The sequence below is a fragment of the Lobosporangium transversale genome (assembly GCF_002105155.1).
Source record: "Lobosporangium transversale strain NRRL 3116 chromosome Unknown BCR41scaffold_67, whole genome shotgun sequence".
NCBI lineage: Eukaryota > Fungi > Mortierellomycota > Mortierellomycetes > Mortierellales > Mortierellaceae > Lobosporangium > Lobosporangium transversale.
Window position 1 is genome coordinate 69,800 of NW_019029045.1, and position 18,452 is coordinate 88,251.

The window sequence follows — 18,452 nt, forward strand, 5'->3', positions numbered from 1 at the left end:
CTTTTTACTTTAGATTTCCGTAATTAAATTGTTATCCTATTACGCATTCTATTGCGCCATTCCAAGACTATTACTTTTCCATGATGTGCTTATGAAAACTTCCATTAGATTACATGCTTTCAGGGGTAAATTTTAATAGTCGTACAATGTTCCTACAAGAATATCGCGACGCGATGCCAACGAACCAACTGATGGTAAAGTAATGCATTTCTCTGCGCAGCGTTAGCAGCTGATGTAAATACAGTGATGAATGTTATCCTCTCAGGATGGCGCTATCCTTGGGCCAGTAGATGTTGAGTCGCTCAAACCGTCGGTCCTATCCAACCCAGCAATGAGAGAGGGCTGCCTCACGCCATGCGTTCTGACTTCATCATAAGCAGGTGGTTCATCTGGGAAGCCTCCTGACACTTGTGAGATGGTGTTATCAGTGTAGGTGCTAGGTCTAGAGGATACTGCATTGTTAACACCACGGTGCTGTGCTAAGAGTCCATCATCGTCTCGTGACCGATCCCAAGCCCTATGATCGTCTTCATCATCATCATCAGCCTCAAGCAAAAAATCCCTCATATCCGCTTCCAACTCTCTCCTCGTCTGCAAACGTCGACCATTCGGTAGCATCTCTAATGTATCATCATCACAATCTTCTGGTCGCAATGATCCATTGCGACCACTAGTTACGTTCCTGACATTGTCTCTGATCCTTGTAAACGCTGTACCGACCGCAGCACTAGCAGCATTGCCACCTTCGACCAATGAATCACTAATCTGGCCCCAGCCTCCAGCAACTCTTCGTTGTGTATCTTCTGCAAGTCGCCGCAATATCGATGCCTCGGGACTCGAGTCTACAGGCTCCCAGATCTGTCTCCGCCTATTTTCCTCGTTCTTGAGGACTCGCCTCATGGCCAGGAACATACCGATCAAGACCACAATCATACCAATCATCGTGATGCGCCTTTCCTTGACTTCTTCCTGGTACTCTATCCAGCGTTCTGGTGTGAACTGACAGGTATTATTGCTGGCTGAGCAGATCAAGTCATCCATGCAGGGCATAGTTTTATTATTACACGTCTGATCAAGAACCGCTTTGTACTTGCATGCCATACCATCATTCTTGGCCACACCCTCGACATAGCCACAGAACCATGATGGATCCTCAGAGCAATAGTTGCATTTTAGAGCAGAGCATGTTCCCTCGATACAAAACCAACCTTGGCAGTCAATTGATGTTTTATCGCTACAGCATTCACCTCCGTGTTTTGTACATTTTGTCTCCTCTAAAGATAAAGATATTAGGAATTATCAAGAGAGAAAAGAAAAAAGACAAAGAAACGGAAAGCGAGAGAGCAGAAAGATAAAGTATGAGTGGGACGAATGAGCAATTTTTTTTTCTTAATTTAGTATTTGAAGTATATTAAATGAAATGCGGGGACGATATTGCAAGTTTTATTATACCCATGATTTTTTTTATTTTGAAGAAAAATCATGGTCTTATCTCAAGAGTGAGGATACAGATCTGTGATAGAGTATCAAAAGAGCTTACCGAAATATGTGTCAAAGTCTTCAAAAGCATGTGCTCCGTTAGGAGGTGCAACATCATCAGCATGGACATTGACTGTGGTAAACAGGAGAGTGATGCAAAGCCAAACGAGGAAGAGCGTTGGAAGACCGAATCGTTTTCTGTCCATATTACGTTTAATATATTGCTTTTTATTGTTACTGTTGCTGAATAGCACAGTTGGTAGTCGATCGCTCATGACCAAACTTTTAATTCAAAAGAAGGAATGGTCGTTCAAAAGAGGAGAGACGACAGCTAAGCCAGCTGGCCGCCAAGACGATGAAAAAGAAAAGAGTGAGATGATGGCCTATATGAGAGGCAATGCGACTTAATCCCTCCTGTTTTTTTTTTTTTTTTTTTTTTTTTTTTTTTTCTAGAGTGCTGGACACACTATGGTGAAGCAGAACTGACAAAGAGTCGAAATGAGATGCGTAGATGAGGCTCACAGGAAGAAGGAAGGAAAAGGAAATGAATGAACTAGGAGCAGGACTTTCAAAAAGGAATGAAATGCATGTCTAGTCGATAATTGGGTCTTTGGGGAAAGGAATGGTGTGTGGCTGACACAGCAAATGTGACGTGCAAATATAATTCTATTTACTCCAGATCTGACAAATTAGATGCTTTTTTTGTCTACCAGCAAATAGCTATTTCAACTATTTCAAAGAAATAAGTCGTGGACACAGCACGGCTACAGTGACACATTACACAGAATAGCAGGCAGTATCTATTTTTTTTTTTCTTTTTTTTTAAAAAAAATGAAAGACCAAGCACAAGATCTGCTATTGTTGATCAAAAGACAGCTTCTTCAGATGCGTCCGTTGCATCGGTTCCAGTGGTCCTTGCCTGGTGCAGCCCCATCACTTTCTGTCACAAGTCCTGAGATACAACAGGCTATTCTCAACCAGGTCCGGATAGCGCACAGAGGTTACAGACATCCTTGATGGTATGCACTATACCCTAATGAAGCCCAAGGACTGAAACATTCTACCTATCTTGATTATAGATATTTTATGATAAAAACGTTATGAAGTACCCACCATCGCTAATCTACCAATACTCGTTCCTCAAGAAATTAATTGGTATGATCGAGCAAGAGGGCCAGCATGAGGTTTCAAGTGATTTATTAGAAATATTCACAGAACTATTGATAACTGCCCCTAGAAGGAAAGCGAATATATCTTGCCTTAGAGAAGCATTTCATTTGCGGACTTAAATAAACCAAACGCTCCGATGCCATCGATTGATTGCGACTGACAGAGAAATTCTTCAAACATTTATTCATAACGTTAGGCCTGAGAACGGCGGTCCACCACTAACACCCTGCTTCAAGTCTTACTGTTTGGATGACGAGTGCAAAAAGATTGTCACTGTCATGGAGGAACAGACAACCATTTCGTCAGGCACCACTGGATTGCGTACTTGGTACATAGTTAAGGATGGGAATGTCGGATAAAACAATGCACCAATTATTAATTATTCTCATGGCTAGATGAATCCTTATTTGATTTTATTAATCTTTTTATTTTTTATTTTTTATTTTTATTTTTATTTTTTTTTTTTTTATTGGGGCTATTTACTATCATAGGGAAGCGAGGTAAATGTAACTTCCTTAATAGATGTGCTTGTTCCATTGGCTATTTTTTAATAGCTGTTAATGTACACTTTTTATTTTTTATTTTTTTTTTATTTTTTTATTTTTACGCAGTTTTTGGTTGGCGGAATACTTAATCGCCCATACGGGTAATAGATTCATTTCGCCTTTAAGGATGGCCATCATGCTATTTGCTAGTGCGAAGTAACTAAAAATGTCCAATGTAGGTCTTCTTGCTGGCAAGAATGTAGTTGACATTGGTTGTGGTGTCGGTTTTCTCGGCATCTCCTGTGCTATGCTTGGGGCGAGAAAGGTTGTTTTGACAGACGGAAACACTGAAGTATTAGCCATGGCCAGCCAGAACATCGGATATAGTAAGCCCTTATGAACTTATGAGATACTATCTTTTAAAGTGGTTCTTTTTGTATGAGTTGTCACTGATTTAGACCTGTTTTCACACCCAAGACAATATGCCTTGTCCGACAACAGCAAGTCTTTTGGACTGGGAAAGTTTTACAGAACAACAGGTCGCTGCTTTAGAAGCTGAGGTTTTAATTATGTCTGACCTGGTAGGATGTGACACATGAGACACCTTTAGACATTGCTGCATTTTGAATGTTGATTTTATTTGTCTATGATACTAATCTTTTTTCCTTACACCTTTCTGCGTAGACGTATGATCCAACAAATATAGTCCCCCTGGTATCATTACTCAAGGTGATTCTCATAAGGGGTGTTTCCGCATACATGTCGTCTGCTATCAGAAACCCTCAGACGTTTGTTGACTTTTTCGATCGGATCAGTAAGTAATTACATGGCTGTAAAGCGGCTTTTGAAGTGCTTGATGTTTTGGCAGAACTATTATTTACTGCCTGACCTAAACATATTCTCCGCTTTCACCAATCTAGAGCAAGAATGTACTGGTATCAAGATTGAGGAAGTTTCTCTTGAAAATAATGAACATCTGTTTTTCTTTGATCAAGAAACAGTCCAAGCAGTGAAAATATTTCACCTTTATCATTAAAATAAAGGACATCATTACGTCAGAAAATGCAGTTGCGCACAGACAAAGCGCTGCCGCTCCTATTAAATTGGCCAGGCAGATGCAGGTACAAAACAGTTATCAAGATCACGTTTGGTAGGGGGCAACTTTTGTGTTGCTTTTCGTACTTGAAACAATTACTTTTCTAGGATGAAAACCGTCCTAGAATTGTGCTTTGTGCTTTGAACATGTGCATGAATTGTGCTTGCGAATCTTTGCAGTGATATGTTTGTGTGCCACAGGATAAGCAAAAGGAATAATCGTTTGATTTTGCTATTTGTTGCCTAATCTGCGCCCCTTCTCGTCCTCTCTTGGAGTAGATTAGGACTTTCCTCCAAGTCTTTTCTGGATCCTGCCAGAAAATGAGAGCAAAAAGTAGATCAATATTTGGTGGATTATCTCATTCACACGTACGCATGGCGCCTTTGTACGTGACTATGCAGAATGAAATCTCAGACTACACAACAGAGCCCCGCACGCGTATCAAATAGCGAGAAGATTGGCGAAGGTCATAGAACGCGGTAGAACGAAAAGGAAGAAATGCTAGTCAGAGCAAGCACCAGCATCTGTCTTATAAAATACAACTGTCTTTCACCTTTTTTTTTTCTTCTTCTCATCTTCACTCCATTCTCATCTCACATACACACTATTTCATAATGTCTGAAGGAAAAGGTAAGATCAACGACTCCCACATTTCTTCCTCATCGGTTGTTCATTCCCTTTGAAAATCATTTTTTTTGTTTCGATACTTTGCATGGGAAGTCCTTTTTTGCTACCTTGGCTGTGTCATAAAACGGATCGACCCGCTTCCCCTTTTTTTATCACTCCCAACCTCCCCTTTTTTTGCTTGCTGCTTGCGATCAATTGTACGGTTAACCGTGCACCATCGATCTATGCTACAGTCAGATGATGCTCTTGATCCATCGACGGTCTTTTGTGTCGAAAGCCGTTCTGCATCTTGATCAGTCCTTACGTCTGTGCACTCTCATTGACTATCGGTTCCATGCGACTCGATCTTCAACATTCACGAGAGAGAGGAACAGAGGATTTGGGATTTAACCTAATATAAAAGAATCAGCCTAGTTCTATATGGCATATGTTCGCCAGCAGCAATTCTGGATAACAGCAAGCAACATAGATGTTGCTGTGGTAAATGAATTTACTTCTCCCGATCATCATCAGGAGACGAGAATTCGTACACTGGCGCTTAGAAGGGCGAATCATGACATTTTTTTATTTATTTGTTCTATTGGCTTCTTTTTTCATCACGTGTATGGCATCATCCCTACTGTTATTATTTTTTATTCAAAACACTGGAGCGAGGGACGACATGGCTTTCACACAGGAAGTTGAAGAACTGATGACTGACTACTATCTTCATCATCCACTTGATTGATTTCTATAGCTGTCGGTATCGATCTCGGTACTACCTACTCTTGCGTTGCCGTCTGGCAAAACGACCGTGTCGAAATTATCGCCAACGATCAGGGTAACCGCACCACTCCCTCATATGTAGCCTTCACCGATAGCGAGCGTCTCATCGGTGATGCTGCTAAGAACCAGGTCGCCATGAACCCCATCAACACTGTTTTCGATGCCAAGCGCCTTATCGGTCGCCGTTTCGATGACAAGGATGTTCAGTCTGATATGAAGCACTGGCCCTTCAAGGTCGTCGATAGGGGCACTAAGCCTTACATCCAGGTTGAATTCAAGGGCGAGACCAAGACCTTCACCCCTGAGGAGATTTCCTCTATGGTTTTGTCCAAGATGCGTGAGACCGCAGAGTCTTATCTCGGTACCGCTGTCACCAACGCTGTTGTTACTGTCCCCGCTTACTTCAATGACTCTCAGCGTCAGGCCACCAAGGATGCTGGTGCCATCGCTGGTATGAACATCCTTCGTATCATTAATGAGCCCACTGCCGCCGCCATCGCCTACGGTTTGGATAAGAAGACCGCCGGAGAGAAGAACGTCCTCATTTTCGATCTTGGTGGTGGTACTTTCGATGTGTCACTCCTCACCATTGAAGATGGTATCTTCGAGGTCAAGGCCACCGCTGGTGACACTCACTTGGGAGGAGAGGATTTCGACAACCGCCTCGTCAACCACTTCGTTCAGGAGTTCAAGCGCAAGCACAAGAAGGATCTTTCTTCCAACCCTCGTGCTCTTCGTCGTCTCCGCACTGCTTGCGAGCGTGCTAAGCGCTCTCTCTCTTCCTCTGCTCAGACCTCTATTGAGATTGACTCCCTCTTCGAAGGTATTGACTTCTACACTTCCTTGACTCGTGCTCGTTTTGAGGAGCTCAACCAGGATCTCTTCCGCAACACTATGGAGCCTGTCGAGAAGGTTCTCCGTGATTCCAAGATCGACAAGGGTTCTGTCGACGAGATCGTCCTTGTCGGTGGTTCCACCCGTATCCCCAAGATCCAGAAGATGGTCTCTGACTTCTTCAACGGCAAGGAGCCCAACAAGTCCATCAACCCTGATGAGGCTGTTGCCTATGGTGCTGCCGTCCAGGCTGCTATCTTGACTGGCGATACCTCTGAAAAGACCCAAGACCTTCTCTTGCTCGATGTCGCCCCTCTCTCCCTTGGTATTGAGACTGCAGGAGGTGTCATGACTGCTCTTATCAAGCGTAACACCACCGTCCCCACCAAGAAGTCCGAGACCTTCTCTACCTATGCCGATAATCAGCCCGGTGTCTTGATTCAGGTCTATGAAGGTGAGCGTGCTCGCACCAAGGACAACAACATGCTCGGCAAGTTCGAGCTCACTGGTATCCCACCTGCTCCTCGTGGTGTTCCTCAAATTGAGGTCGTCTTTGATGTCGATGCCAACGGTATTTTGAACGTCTCTGCTGTCGAGAAGTCGACTGGCCGTGCCAACAAGATTACCATCACCAACGACAAGGGTCGCCTTTCCAAGGAGGATATCGAGCGCATGGTTGCTGAGGCTGAGAAGTACAAGGCTGAGGATGAGGCTGCCACTGCTCGCATCCAAGCCAAGAACGGACTCGAGTCCTTTGCCTTCAACATCAAGAACTCTTTGAGTGACGAGAAGGTCGGAGGCAAGCTTGATGAGGCCGATAAGAAGAAGCTCACTGAGGCCTGCGATGAGGTCATCTCATGGTTGGATTCTAACCAGGAGGCTGAGAAGGAGGAATTCGAGGCTAAGCAGAAGCATCTCGAGGAGGTCTCCAACCCCATCATGATGAAGCTCTATGGCGGCGCTGGTGGTGTTCCCCCTATGGGCGGCGCCGGCGCTGCTCCTGGCGGCTTCCCCAGCGAGGGTGCCTCCGAGCCCACTATCGAGGAGGTCGACTAAATACCCTGCCAAGTATTTTTTTTACATCTTCCTTTTTTTTCATAGACATTTCGAGTCTCCTCTCCTCCCCTTTAAAATATCTTGTATTTTGTTCTTTCCTTCGTACATACAGTACTTTTTCTTAATTCATTGCATATCATCCTGTACAGTTGGCAATAAAAGATAAAGCAAATAGAAACATTTTACAAGTAATGTTTTTACATGACATCTTTAGTAATCTTTAATTGGATATCATTTTCTCTGGCAGTAAGAGCTTACTCTCACTCCTTTAAAATAAAATAAAAATAAAAAAAAGATAAGCTTATTCTCACTCTATTCTAGGGATCGCAGCCATAAATACAAAATGATCTCAGTGGTTAGGAACTATGGCGTATCAAAAAGCCTGTCTCTACGTAAGATAATAAATAACAAACATCCTTGCGAATAGGTCGAAGTCTTTTCAGCTCTGGATTCGGCTGGGAACTCCGCACGAACTCTATGGCTGAATCCCGATTCTTTGGAGATGTGATACATTTCGAGTTGGAAATTCAGCACCTTCTTGTCCTCATGTCGACAGCTCAGCGATATTCTTGCGCACGAGCTGTATATCATTCCTCAAGCTTTCATAATTTTCGAGAACCACTTAGGAGAATGTCTTTTGAACCTGCCTAAGCTGAACAGAGGACAAGGGACGATGGTGACGAAGACCTTGTGAAGGAGAAGACATGTCGAATAAAATTGCAGGACGAAGTGTTGAAACAAGTGGTCTTGTGGAATAGGAAGAATGAATAACGTAGCAGCGTTGTGATCGAATTTAACTCCATTCAGTCAAGTTTTATTAACGTCGAAAGCTTAAACAGGGCAATGGGCAATGGGCAATGCTTCAATGGCCAACGTTGGTATGTCTTTACTTTTGGAAGTAACCACAACTCGTAAGGCGCCTTTAGTGGCATGCGGTTGCTCCCTCGAGAGCTTAAATTAGGGGATGATCATCCACGATTTCCATGTATCGAACTTGAATGTATCTTACCCTACAATACGAGCACGATCTTCAGGGGCACATCAACAAATCTTCTCCAAAATTCCTTTTACTGTGGATGGAAGAATTTTATACAAAGTGATATAACTCGCGCACAAGAAGAAATGTTTGACGAGGAGGTGTACCAAGAGGCCAATAATAAACAGGAGGCTATTAAGGACCTTAGTAACATGATCATAACCGATAGAAGAGGGCGGGTTATAGAACCTAAGTTGTAAACTAGGAGCAAGTTGAGACTGTTATCTTAGAGTCCGATACAGCGGGGCTTGCCCAAGATACTGAAGCGTATTTTGATTTTGTACTGAGCCAGAAAATGGATAGCATCTTAGCCATTGTTGACAAGCTCAGAGCTCGCAAAAAAAAAAAAAAAAAAAAAAAAAAAGTGAGTAGAATACGCCAACGCAAAAGCAGATAATGGGTGTAAGCTATCGTCATGTTCTCACTTCACAACAAGTTAAAGTAATGGAATAGTCTTCAATTATCCATAATATCGCACAGAATGTGCGGAGATAATTAAGGCAAACTAAGCCTGCCAGAAGCTTAAGGAAGGGATTGATGGGAACACACTACGAAGTTGCTAAGCATTTGGACTTATCAAATCATATCTATACGAAAACAAATCATTCAACAGCCATTTATCGTTTTCTATGATAGAACAAACAACATGCATTTCCTATCTGCGTTGTAAACACCATCAATGTTATCTCTCTAAACAATGGATGATGCTTGTCCTATCATGTTGTTCAAAAGTTAGTCATGCTAATCAGAAGCACGAGAAGAGTGGCGGAATCTCGTATAAAAGATCGCAGTAGGTATGAACATGGCCGATATACGACCATCAGGATGGTGGATGAGTATCCTTCGTCAAAAGCATGTACCTACTATTTCAACCCATCCACCCTGCTCAATTCAAGAGCAATACCCATGACAGAGCTGTGAAAATTGATGTATATGGGACAGTGAAGTATGTGAACCCAATGCGCGTCCCAGTATGAAGGATTATATCGATAGTTTAAACGAACTAATAATTCACGGTAGGCGTAATATTATTATTTATTCCCTGCCACAGAAAGTAAAAATAAATATAAAAAATAATAAAACTATGGTGCAGATTTGTAGTTGATATGTTGGATCAAACATGTCTCCATAATTTCGTCCGCTTGGAGTACAGGTATTTTTTCATTGTGCAAAAAGCATGCAAGCACAAAGACTGAAAGGTGTAATTCAGATTTCCGAATTGTTTAGCAACTGCTGGGTTGAAAATGTGATAGAACAAATGCAAATCTCATTGCCTTGAAGCTATATAGTTTTTCATTTGGCGGACATTTTGTATTTTGATGTATCGAGAATTGTGACTCCACACATTGCGCATTGTCCTTGTTTATATGCGCAGCCTATTCCACATGTCAGACCGAATGGTATAGAAAAGAAAAGAATGTTGGAAACAAAAAACAAATAACAAATAACAAGCAAAAAAAATGATAATGCACTTTTGCGTAGCAGTTTCTTGATGTACCTTGACAATATATGGCACCATCCTGATGTACCGCTGATTTACATGTCTTACACTTTGATACTGCATATGGATTGAATTTTGCGGTTCTAAATAATAAGTCATTTTAGTGAAGGGAAGACTAGTTAGTTCCTCATACTGTGAATTCTTAATCGTGCAAAGCGATAAAGATGTCACTGCTGATGAGTGCGGGGATATAAAACATACGCTCGCTTTTTACTAAGGAGTTTGTTTTCGCCAAGCTTGCGTCCTGCCGCTGCTGAAGTTCCAATGGTAGTATTGCGTGCGCCATCTTTCCATTTGTCTGGGCAAATAACCTTGGACAACTTCTTTTCACCTGCAAAAAATCAAATGATGTTTAGTCAGTCCTTTCAATGCTGTATAAAAGAAAGTTAAAAAGGGAAAGAAGTGTTAAGGATAACCCAAGAAGTGTCTGGGTGTTAATGCTTACATTTCGTGCAGACCATTGTGAATGCTGGTAATGGTGATAAGTTTTGGAAATTATAAAATTTAGACGTCCGACATATAGAAATCCTAAAAGTCACGTTGGAAATTAGTAAATTGAGCTGTTTACATGTGACTGCACTTTTTTTTTTTTTTTTTTTTTTCTTCAAGATATGATTTCACTAGAAGCTTTCTTTTCCATTTCCATTCGTTCATCAGCACTCCGGTCCTCTTTCCCCACTCTCTCTTTACTCAACGCCATATAACCACACGCAATGGCAAAGAACAGCGCTAAAGCTGCTAACACAGCTAAGCCTGTAGCTGCTGTTTCCACAGTAGCCAATGGAATTAGCAACAAACGCAAGAGAGAAGAGAAGCTTCTAGAAAAAACAAATAAAAAGGAAAAAATTATCAAAGAAGAGTCAGGAAATGAGAGCGAGGAAGAAAGCGAAGATGAGCATGAGGTTAAAGAGGATAGTGACGATGAGCAAGAAGACGAGGACGAAGGAGAAGAAGAGGACGATGAAGACGAGGATGAAGAAGACGAGGATGAAAAAGACGAGGATGAAGACGTGAACGCAAAGAAAGAGGCCAAAGAGAAGCAGGATGACTTGCCTTCAATCGATTTCTCGGCCAATGAGGCTATTGCCACTGCTGGTAAGGAGAACCTCGATCATATATTTCTTTTCTTTGAATAATAAACCTATATCATTTGTAATTTCAAAACAATGCGTAACACCTATTGCATTTCTCCCTTTAAGCATCTTCAAAGATATGCTACCAATCCTTCTCAGTTGAAAAATGCTATCTATGGGATGCTAATCTGTACTCTTTTCAATACATCTTTATAAATACATAGCTGGTGGGAAGAAGATCAATTATGAATTTTCATCTCTTGACCTCTGCGAGCCTACCAAAAAGGCCATTGTTGACATCGGATTTACAAAGATGACAGAGGTCCAGGCACGTACAATACCTCCCTTGTTGGCTGGTCGTGATGTCCTTGGTGCTGCTAAAACAGGGTCAGGAAAAACCATTGCATTTCTGGTTCCTGCTGTTGAATTGCTTTACAAGCTCAAGTTCAAGCCTCGCAATGGTAAGAACTTAAAAAAAATTTTCACCGAAATTAACAGATGTTGGGCAACTATTGTTTACCTTTGGCGCTAATTAATTTCTTCACAATCATTTGACTATCCAAAACCAAAAGGAACTGGTGTCATCATCATCTCACCAACTCGTGAGTTGGCTCTTCAGATCTTTGGAGTTGCCAAGGATTTGCTCAAGTACCATAATCAAACTTTCGGAATTGTCATTGGAGGCGCTAACCGCAAGGCAGAAGCCGACAAACTTGCCAAGGGTGTCAACCTTCTTGTCGCCACACCTGGTCGACTTCTTGATCATCTTCAGGTAAAAGAAATACGAAGGACACATATAAAACTAGACTTTTTATTCTAGACTAAATAATGTAGAGACTAATACTTTTCTTTAAAAAAAAAAAATAGAACACTAAAGGCTTTGTATTCAAAAATTTAAAAGCTTTGGTTATCGATGAGGCAGATCGTATTCTGGAGTGCGGTTTCGAGGACGAAATGAAGCAGATCATAAAGATTATTCCCAAGGAGGGCCGTCAGTCAATGCTTTTTTCTGCCACACAAACTACCAAGGTTACAGATTTGGCCCGTATCTCACTTAAAGCTGGACCGTTGTACATCAATGTGGACGAGAAGAAGGAGACAGCAACAGCAGACGGATTGGAGCAAGGATACGTCATCTGTGAGAGTGATAAGCGTTTCTTGCTCTTGTTTACGTTCTTGAAGAAAAATCTTAAGAAAAAGGTTATTGTCTTCTTTTCATCCTGCAACTCCGTCAAATACCATGCAGAGCTCCTAAACTACATCGATATTCCAGTCCTAGACCTTCATGGGCGCCAAAAGCAACAGAAGCGGACAACAACCTTTTTTGAATTTATTAATGCCCCCACTGGCATCTTGCTCTGTACAGACGTTGCTGCCCGTGGCCTTGATATCCCAGCTGTCGACTGGATCATTCAATTTGACCCTCCAGATGATCCTCGTGACTATATTCATCGCGTCGGCCGTACAGCCCGTGCAGGTACATCGGGCAAGTCTTTACTGTTCCTATTGCCATCTGAAGTTGGATTCCTTCGGTACTTAAAGCATGCGAAGGTACCTCTGAACGAGTACCAGTTCCCTGCGTCCAAGATTTCAAATGTCCAGAGCCAGCTCGAGAAACTTGTGGAGAAGAACTATTACCTTAATAAGTCAGCCCGTGATGGATATAGGAGTTATCTTCAGAGCTATGCCTCATACGCACAAAAGGCGATCTTTGATGTCAACAAGCTGGATCTCGTCAAGGTCGCCAAGGCATTTGGCTTTTCTGTTCCTCCCAAGGTTAATATCTCGGTTGGATCAGTCAAGGGTCAAACAACCAACAAGAAGGCTTATGTCGTTGGAGAGAAGAAGACACACAACCATCCTAATAGTGGTCGTCGACCCAATGGCGATGGTTCTCGTCAATTTGCACGATAAGAAAAAAAAATAATGTCACTGTCTTTTTTTTTTTTTTTCTTTTGTTTGTTTTAAATATCTCATCACTTTTCTTATTTCCAGCATGCAGCACCTCATTTAGATACTCATTATTAAAGAAAATATATACACATAAAAGCATAGTAATGGTATTACAAGTGCGACATTGAGGAACAAACGTAAAATACAAAAGTGTACCCTGTTTTACTTCATTGCTTTCTTCGTGGATTCTAGACAGGCTCCAAATCCAGAAGGTCTTCCAGATACTCTTCTTCACCACCAACAGTGGATATTCTAGGGTTAACGCCAGCGGTTGATGGTGCAGCTGTCGTATTTAATGTATCGGGGTTTCCTATGACTCCTTGATCTAGACTTGTTAATCCATTTGGATCTAAAGTCACCGTTATTATCATCATTAAAAGAATTTGTTAGAGGTATAAAATAACTTAAGAGCATTGTCATTTTCCAAGAACATTCAAAATTTACCAAAAGAGTCTGCTAGCGACAAATATGCATCGTCATCGAAATCAAATGTATCAACGTTCAAACCGTGCTGACTTAGGGCTTCAATACTCCTTTGCAACTGTTCCACTTCGTGTGTGATCTGATCCACGCTCTTGGTCACATTGGCGCCCGCTGGCGTCTGTGAAAATGATGGGGGTAAAGGAGCTAGCGGTGTCGCACTGGCTTGGTTCATGTCCTGTGCATTCGCCATCGAGATCTGACGGAGCATATCGTGATGAACTGGAGACAAACCATTGGGCAAAAGTGATGAAGGGATGGTTAGGTTTGAAGGGTCAAATTTGAATCCAGCAGGCAACGTGAGGTTATTAAGAATTCCGTTGCTATTGTTGTTGAGGTTAGCGTAATTTAAGGCTGGCAGAGAAGTCAGATAATCGGGGAAGCTCAGGTTATTGATATTAGCGGGTGCCGATACAGGAACCGTAGGCAAGTTGGTGGTAGCTGTTGCAGCAGCGCTTGTCGATGACGGCACGCTCAACCCTACGTCCGAAGTATGTTTTTGGTTTATATTACCATTGGCGTTAGCGAGCATTGCCAGTGTAGCTAAACAAGAGTGCGTTGTTCAGAAGTAAGATGGTTACATCCCATATCACTAAGGTAAAAAAGAAATAAATAAATTAAAATAGAAGAGCTGAAATATCTCAGTACCTGGTGTTATCTCGCTAATGTTCAATGACGGCTTGCTGTGGTTGAGAACAGCTTCCACAGTTCCGGCTCCATTATCCGCTTCACTTCGTTTCCTCTTGGATCCTGCAACAGTTGTGGACGCTGTTTCTTCCTCTTCCTCAACCTCTTCCTCGTCCTCCTGTTCAACAAGTTTCCGACCGTCATCCACTGTTGTCGATCCCACCATACCATCTAGATGATCTCCGTCTGTAATTGTAAGTCGCACCTTCTTGTTGGGTACGATAGCTCTCTTCTTTTCTCCAGAAAACACGCTCGCCAAGAACCTAAGAATCTTATCAATGGTCTCTTGTTGCCTCTGGTGTCGCTCTCGTGCCGCGACAGATTCTTGCCAGAGCGCCTGATGATCTCTTTCGATATTCTTCAAATCAGTCGAAATAGCGACCTGATGCCTCTTGATCGCTGTGACTTCTTGAAGAATATGTCCTAGATCCATAGTGAGCGCATCTTTGTCTTCATTGGCATTAGAGGCTTTCTTACGCGAGACCAAATACAAGAGATCAGGCTGATTCCGTTGGAAATGTGGGTTGCTAAACTCCCATTGTTCAGAATCAGAGTCTGGCATGAGGACTCCTTGTTGAAGATGAGGCACCTTATGGAACCCATACATGTTCAATTGACGCACAAATGATGAAAAGTTGTTGTGTTTGAAGAACTTAGGAAGGACCTCTTTTGCGAACTCAACATGGTTGATGACTATGAGCATTGGGAATATAGATAGAGCAGAAAAGGTCGAGAGTATATGCATTAGATGCTTATCCTCGAAGTTACGAAAAGCATTCTTTTGCATTGAATACATGCACGATAGTATATACCAATAAATGATTGCCCATCGTCCGACCACCTGATAAGGCTGTTCGATGTTTCTTCGCCGACCATACTAAATAATCAAAATACAGAGTCAGATGTGAGTTGATTACAATTGTCAAGACGACTGATGCTAAGCGGAGCTTATCAGCCCAATAAAGAAGCACCTACTTGTAAAGCTTAGAGAGGAAAGCTGCAACATTGCCTCTGGTGCCGTTAGAAGGGCGAGTCAGTGGTTGTAATGATTGCAAACTGGAAGACGTTGTAGAGGCAGAGGAGCTACTTTCTATACCAGAATTAACTGAAGCTACTTGACTATTGTTCCTACCGGAAGCTATGGTCGACCGCGACCGACCATTACCTGTACTGCGACCTGCGTTGGCTTGAATAGAAGTAGGCGAAATTGTGTTCGAGGACCCTAGGTTGGAGAGCAAAGCCAAAGCTGCATCCGATGCTTTTTGCTGCTGTTGCTGACTATTGTTGATTAACGCCATGGAAGGACGACTGATAGTAGCACTCAGGTTGCCACTGTTGTTAATGCTGCTATTTCCTGACGGAGACAAATATGACAATGCACTCGAGTCTGGAGTGGTGACAATGGGCTGTTGCTGACCGTCGATAATGTTATTGGCGCTAGTACTGCTGTCAAGTGTCGCTGTAAGTGGACTGCCGCTTGATAGCTCCACAATGCGTAAATTGCTTGCAGTAGGGGAAGAATCAGTGGTGTTCGTGGGATCAATGAAGCCGTTTGTGCTGTACATCATTATCTTTTTTTAATATTATTGTGAACTAATTCTTTTTTTTTTTTTTTTTTTTTTTTTTTTCTTTGTTTTAGATGCGGCGAGTGGCTGGATCGTGTTAGCGGACCTTATTGATCTCTCTCGTTCGCTATTTCTTCGCTTGTCAATAAGCTAAGTAAAATCTTGTTGTTGTCCAAGGAGGCGGTAATGAACGATGACTGGTCAAACAGAAAGCAAAGTTGAATTGTATCAATGTGACGGCTTTAATGTGCTACGTTACTAAGCTGTGGTATCCAAGCCATGGGAGCTCTACTTGTCCAGGCCAAAAGGGGTTAACTGACCGACCATTACAAAAAAAAAAGATATTATGAAGCTCATTCTCCGTCTTCAATTTTTTCATGTGCTGTGTTATTTCTCTCCCCTTGCAAATAGTATTCACAGAGCCTTCACGTTTCAACGGAGTGAGACAGGTTCTAGTGGTGCTTAGTTGTATCTTAAGGCACAATTGAGAATACATTCTGCCGCAAGAATCCCCAAGTCAGAAATCTAGCAAAATGCTATCCTCTTTTTTACTATTAAGTAGACTGCTAGACTTTCATACAAAAGCTGAAGAAGCTCAGCATAGGCCCTAGCACCATCGAGTCCTCCATGATTCAAGAACTAAAGATGTCACTGATGTATTTGTGTTACAAAAAGGAAATATTTTGTGTTACAAAAGATACTCCGACACTCAATTGAATGCCATGATCATGTGTCGCTATGCAAACCGGGAATTCCGCTGTGGATAGGGCGGAGAAAGCTGTTTGATCACGTGACATAAAAGTATCAAGCTGTTTTTTTTTTTTTTTTTTTTTTTTTTTTTGAAAATAAATAGACGAGTAGACTGTTTGTGGACAAAACAAGTATTAATATTGAAGAAAGAGCAACAGAATAACCTTTTGGTCATAACTAGCAAGCTGAAATTTTGCGCGATACTTTTTTTTATTATTCTGCATGTTCCAGTGCTAGAACACATCAGTGTTTCGACCTCGAGATGTTGTTGACGAGATGAGTCAGGAAAGATGAAAGCAATTAAGATAGAAAAAGCACTTTTTTGTTTGTTTGACCTACAAGCTTCGAGTAATAGAGTTAATTGCTTGGGTGCAATTGAGGATGTGGTTGGTCAAAGGCCTTGGAAACAAATTAACTAAGTACATTCAATTATGTTGATGATCATTAGCCACACTGCACAAACAACGAGCAACTACCAAGGAATTATATATATTGTCAATTTGTTGCTAATTACATCTAACCGCGAGATGGCGAAGAAAATAGGCGTTTTCAAAGTGTTCTCAATATACAGAAACCTTGACGAAAGGGAATGATAGATCTTCCTAATTTCAATTGATTATTTCGAGTAAACATTATTTAAAACCATGGAAGAAATGAACAGCAGCTTCCGTTATGTTCTTCAATGCTTGGGTCCGAAAAAGCGTTACGTGTATATAGCAGTAAGCCGCCGAGCACTGGCCCCTATTTGTTTGAGGTATATTAGATCCATCTTTGCATGTTCCTCTTTTCGCGAACAATTACCCAAAAAGTAATTGACACGAGGTAATTTGGCGGCAAATTATGTTTTGTTGTAAACAAATGCATGATGATATAAAAAACATGGTCGAAGCGAGTTTCCGTAAATAAAATGTGTACTTGAGTTTTTTAACCAAAACCATCTTCCAATGAACTAGTTCCTAAGCATATGAGACGTCTGATGTGGCGGCTATGAACTCCTAGAAAAGTGTTAGTGACAGTGATCAGTAGGAATAGGCGGAAAAGTTAATCAAAGAATTGCTCAGTGCTCTGGCGTGAAAGCCCATCCATAAAAAGAGAACATTTCTTAGTTCTCATTTATTAACGTAGACCATCTGGTCAAAGGGTTCGTGACAGCGACAGCAAGACACGACGAAATTAGTGGCAAGGATAATCATGGAAACAAAGCCGTGGACTAAGTTGTCAAGTATATTATTATATGGCGTCTCGTATACTCCAACCTAACAAAATGAACAAAAGGATTTTGAAAGATTCGCACACATACGACAGCGATGATGGAGGCAGAGTAAGAGAATCATCCTAATTATATATAAATATAGCATTACAAAGTATCAAGTACGCTCTCTATGCCAATTATTATTCACCTTCCTTTGTAAGAAAACGACATTCAACCCAATCGTAATCTACTAAACGTTTTTTTTTACAATATGCTCTACTGATGTATCGGTTCTTAATAGTAAAAAGTCTGAAGAAATTAGCTTGCTATGCTCATGGATCATGTTAGGCTTACGATATGATATTACGCAGCCTTTATCCCTACTTCTTTTATATTTTCTCGGCTATTAATTGCACTCGGTTTTACTGCTAAGCATGATACTGAGCATGGTGAATAAAGATAAATTGAGGTATCGAGTCCAGCGTGACATCAACCGGCTCGTTTCTAATAACAAATATTGAGATAACTAAATCTACCAGAAAGTATGAGAATAAAGAAAGGGGATGTACATTTCTCTTGATCATCTGAAGCACTCCAGCATGGTCTCCTGGCTATTTTTTTTTTTTTTTTTTGTTTGGGCAGCATGGTCTTCTGACGAAGTTGTTCTGTATATACATGTATAATAAAACAGATTGCTCTCATA

General features: G+C 41.6%; 5 protein-coding genes across 5 annotated transcripts; 2 read left to right on the forward strand and 3 right to left on the reverse strand.

Annotated features, from left to right (window-relative positions):
• Window positions 1-95: 95 nt before the first annotated feature.
• On the reverse strand, window positions 96-1,903 carry BCR41DRAFT_426438 (hypothetical protein). Its single transcript, XM_022030731.1, has 2 exons — window positions 1,541-1,903; window positions 96-1,274 (listed from the first exon to the last, which is right to left on the reverse strand). Exons 1-2 carry the CDS (start codon window positions 1,752-1,754, stop codon window positions 262-264), a joined length of 1,227 nt encoding a protein of 408 aa, XP_021875890.1. The 5' UTR covers window positions 1,755-1,903; the 3' UTR covers window positions 96-261.
• A 294-nt stretch (window positions 1,904-2,197) lies between these two features.
• Window positions 2,198-7,757, forward strand: BCR41DRAFT_426439 (Hsp70 protein-domain-containing protein). The gene is made up of 9 exons (XM_022030732.1): window positions 2,198-2,460; window positions 2,559-2,719; window positions 2,846-2,977; window positions 3,141-3,149; window positions 3,261-3,295; window positions 3,374-3,520; window positions 3,612-3,715; window positions 3,819-3,948; window positions 5,594-7,757. The coding sequence occupies exons 1-9, from the start codon at window positions 2,311-2,313 to the stop codon at window positions 7,510-7,512; spliced, it is 2,787 nt and encodes a 928-aa protein (XP_021875891.1). The 5' UTR covers window positions 2,198-2,310; the 3' UTR covers window positions 7,513-7,757.
• Window positions 7,758-9,568: 1,811 nt separating this feature from the next.
• BCR41DRAFT_363912 (PDZ-binding protein) lies at window positions 9,569-10,530 on the reverse strand. The gene is made up of 4 exons (XM_022025967.1): window positions 10,495-10,530; window positions 10,251-10,380; window positions 10,047-10,132; window positions 9,569-9,924 (listed from the first exon to the last, which is right to left on the reverse strand). Exons 1-4 carry the CDS (start codon window positions 10,508-10,510, stop codon window positions 9,842-9,844), a joined length of 315 nt encoding a protein of 104 aa, XP_021875892.1. The 5' UTR covers window positions 10,511-10,530; the 3' UTR covers window positions 9,569-9,841.
• A 151-nt stretch (window positions 10,531-10,681) lies between these two features.
• Window positions 10,682-13,083, forward strand: BCR41DRAFT_329121 (P-loop containing nucleoside triphosphate hydrolase protein). The gene is made up of 4 exons (XM_022021719.1): window positions 10,682-11,144; window positions 11,347-11,583; window positions 11,695-11,894; window positions 11,990-13,083. The coding sequence occupies exons 1-4, from the start codon at window positions 10,763-10,765 to the stop codon at window positions 13,034-13,036; spliced, it is 1,866 nt and encodes a 621-aa protein (XP_021875893.1). The 5' UTR covers window positions 10,682-10,762; the 3' UTR covers window positions 13,037-13,083.
• Window positions 13,084-13,994: 911 nt separating this feature from the next.
• BCR41DRAFT_415191 (hypothetical protein) lies at window positions 13,995-15,127 on the reverse strand. The gene is made up of 2 exons (XM_022029509.1): window positions 15,055-15,127; window positions 13,995-14,935 (listed from the first exon to the last, which is right to left on the reverse strand). The coding sequence occupies exons 1-2, from the start codon at window positions 15,116-15,118 to the stop codon at window positions 14,148-14,150; spliced, it is 852 nt and encodes a 283-aa protein (XP_021875894.1). The 5' UTR covers window positions 15,119-15,127; the 3' UTR covers window positions 13,995-14,147.
• Window positions 15,128-18,452: the final 3,325 nt, after the last annotated feature.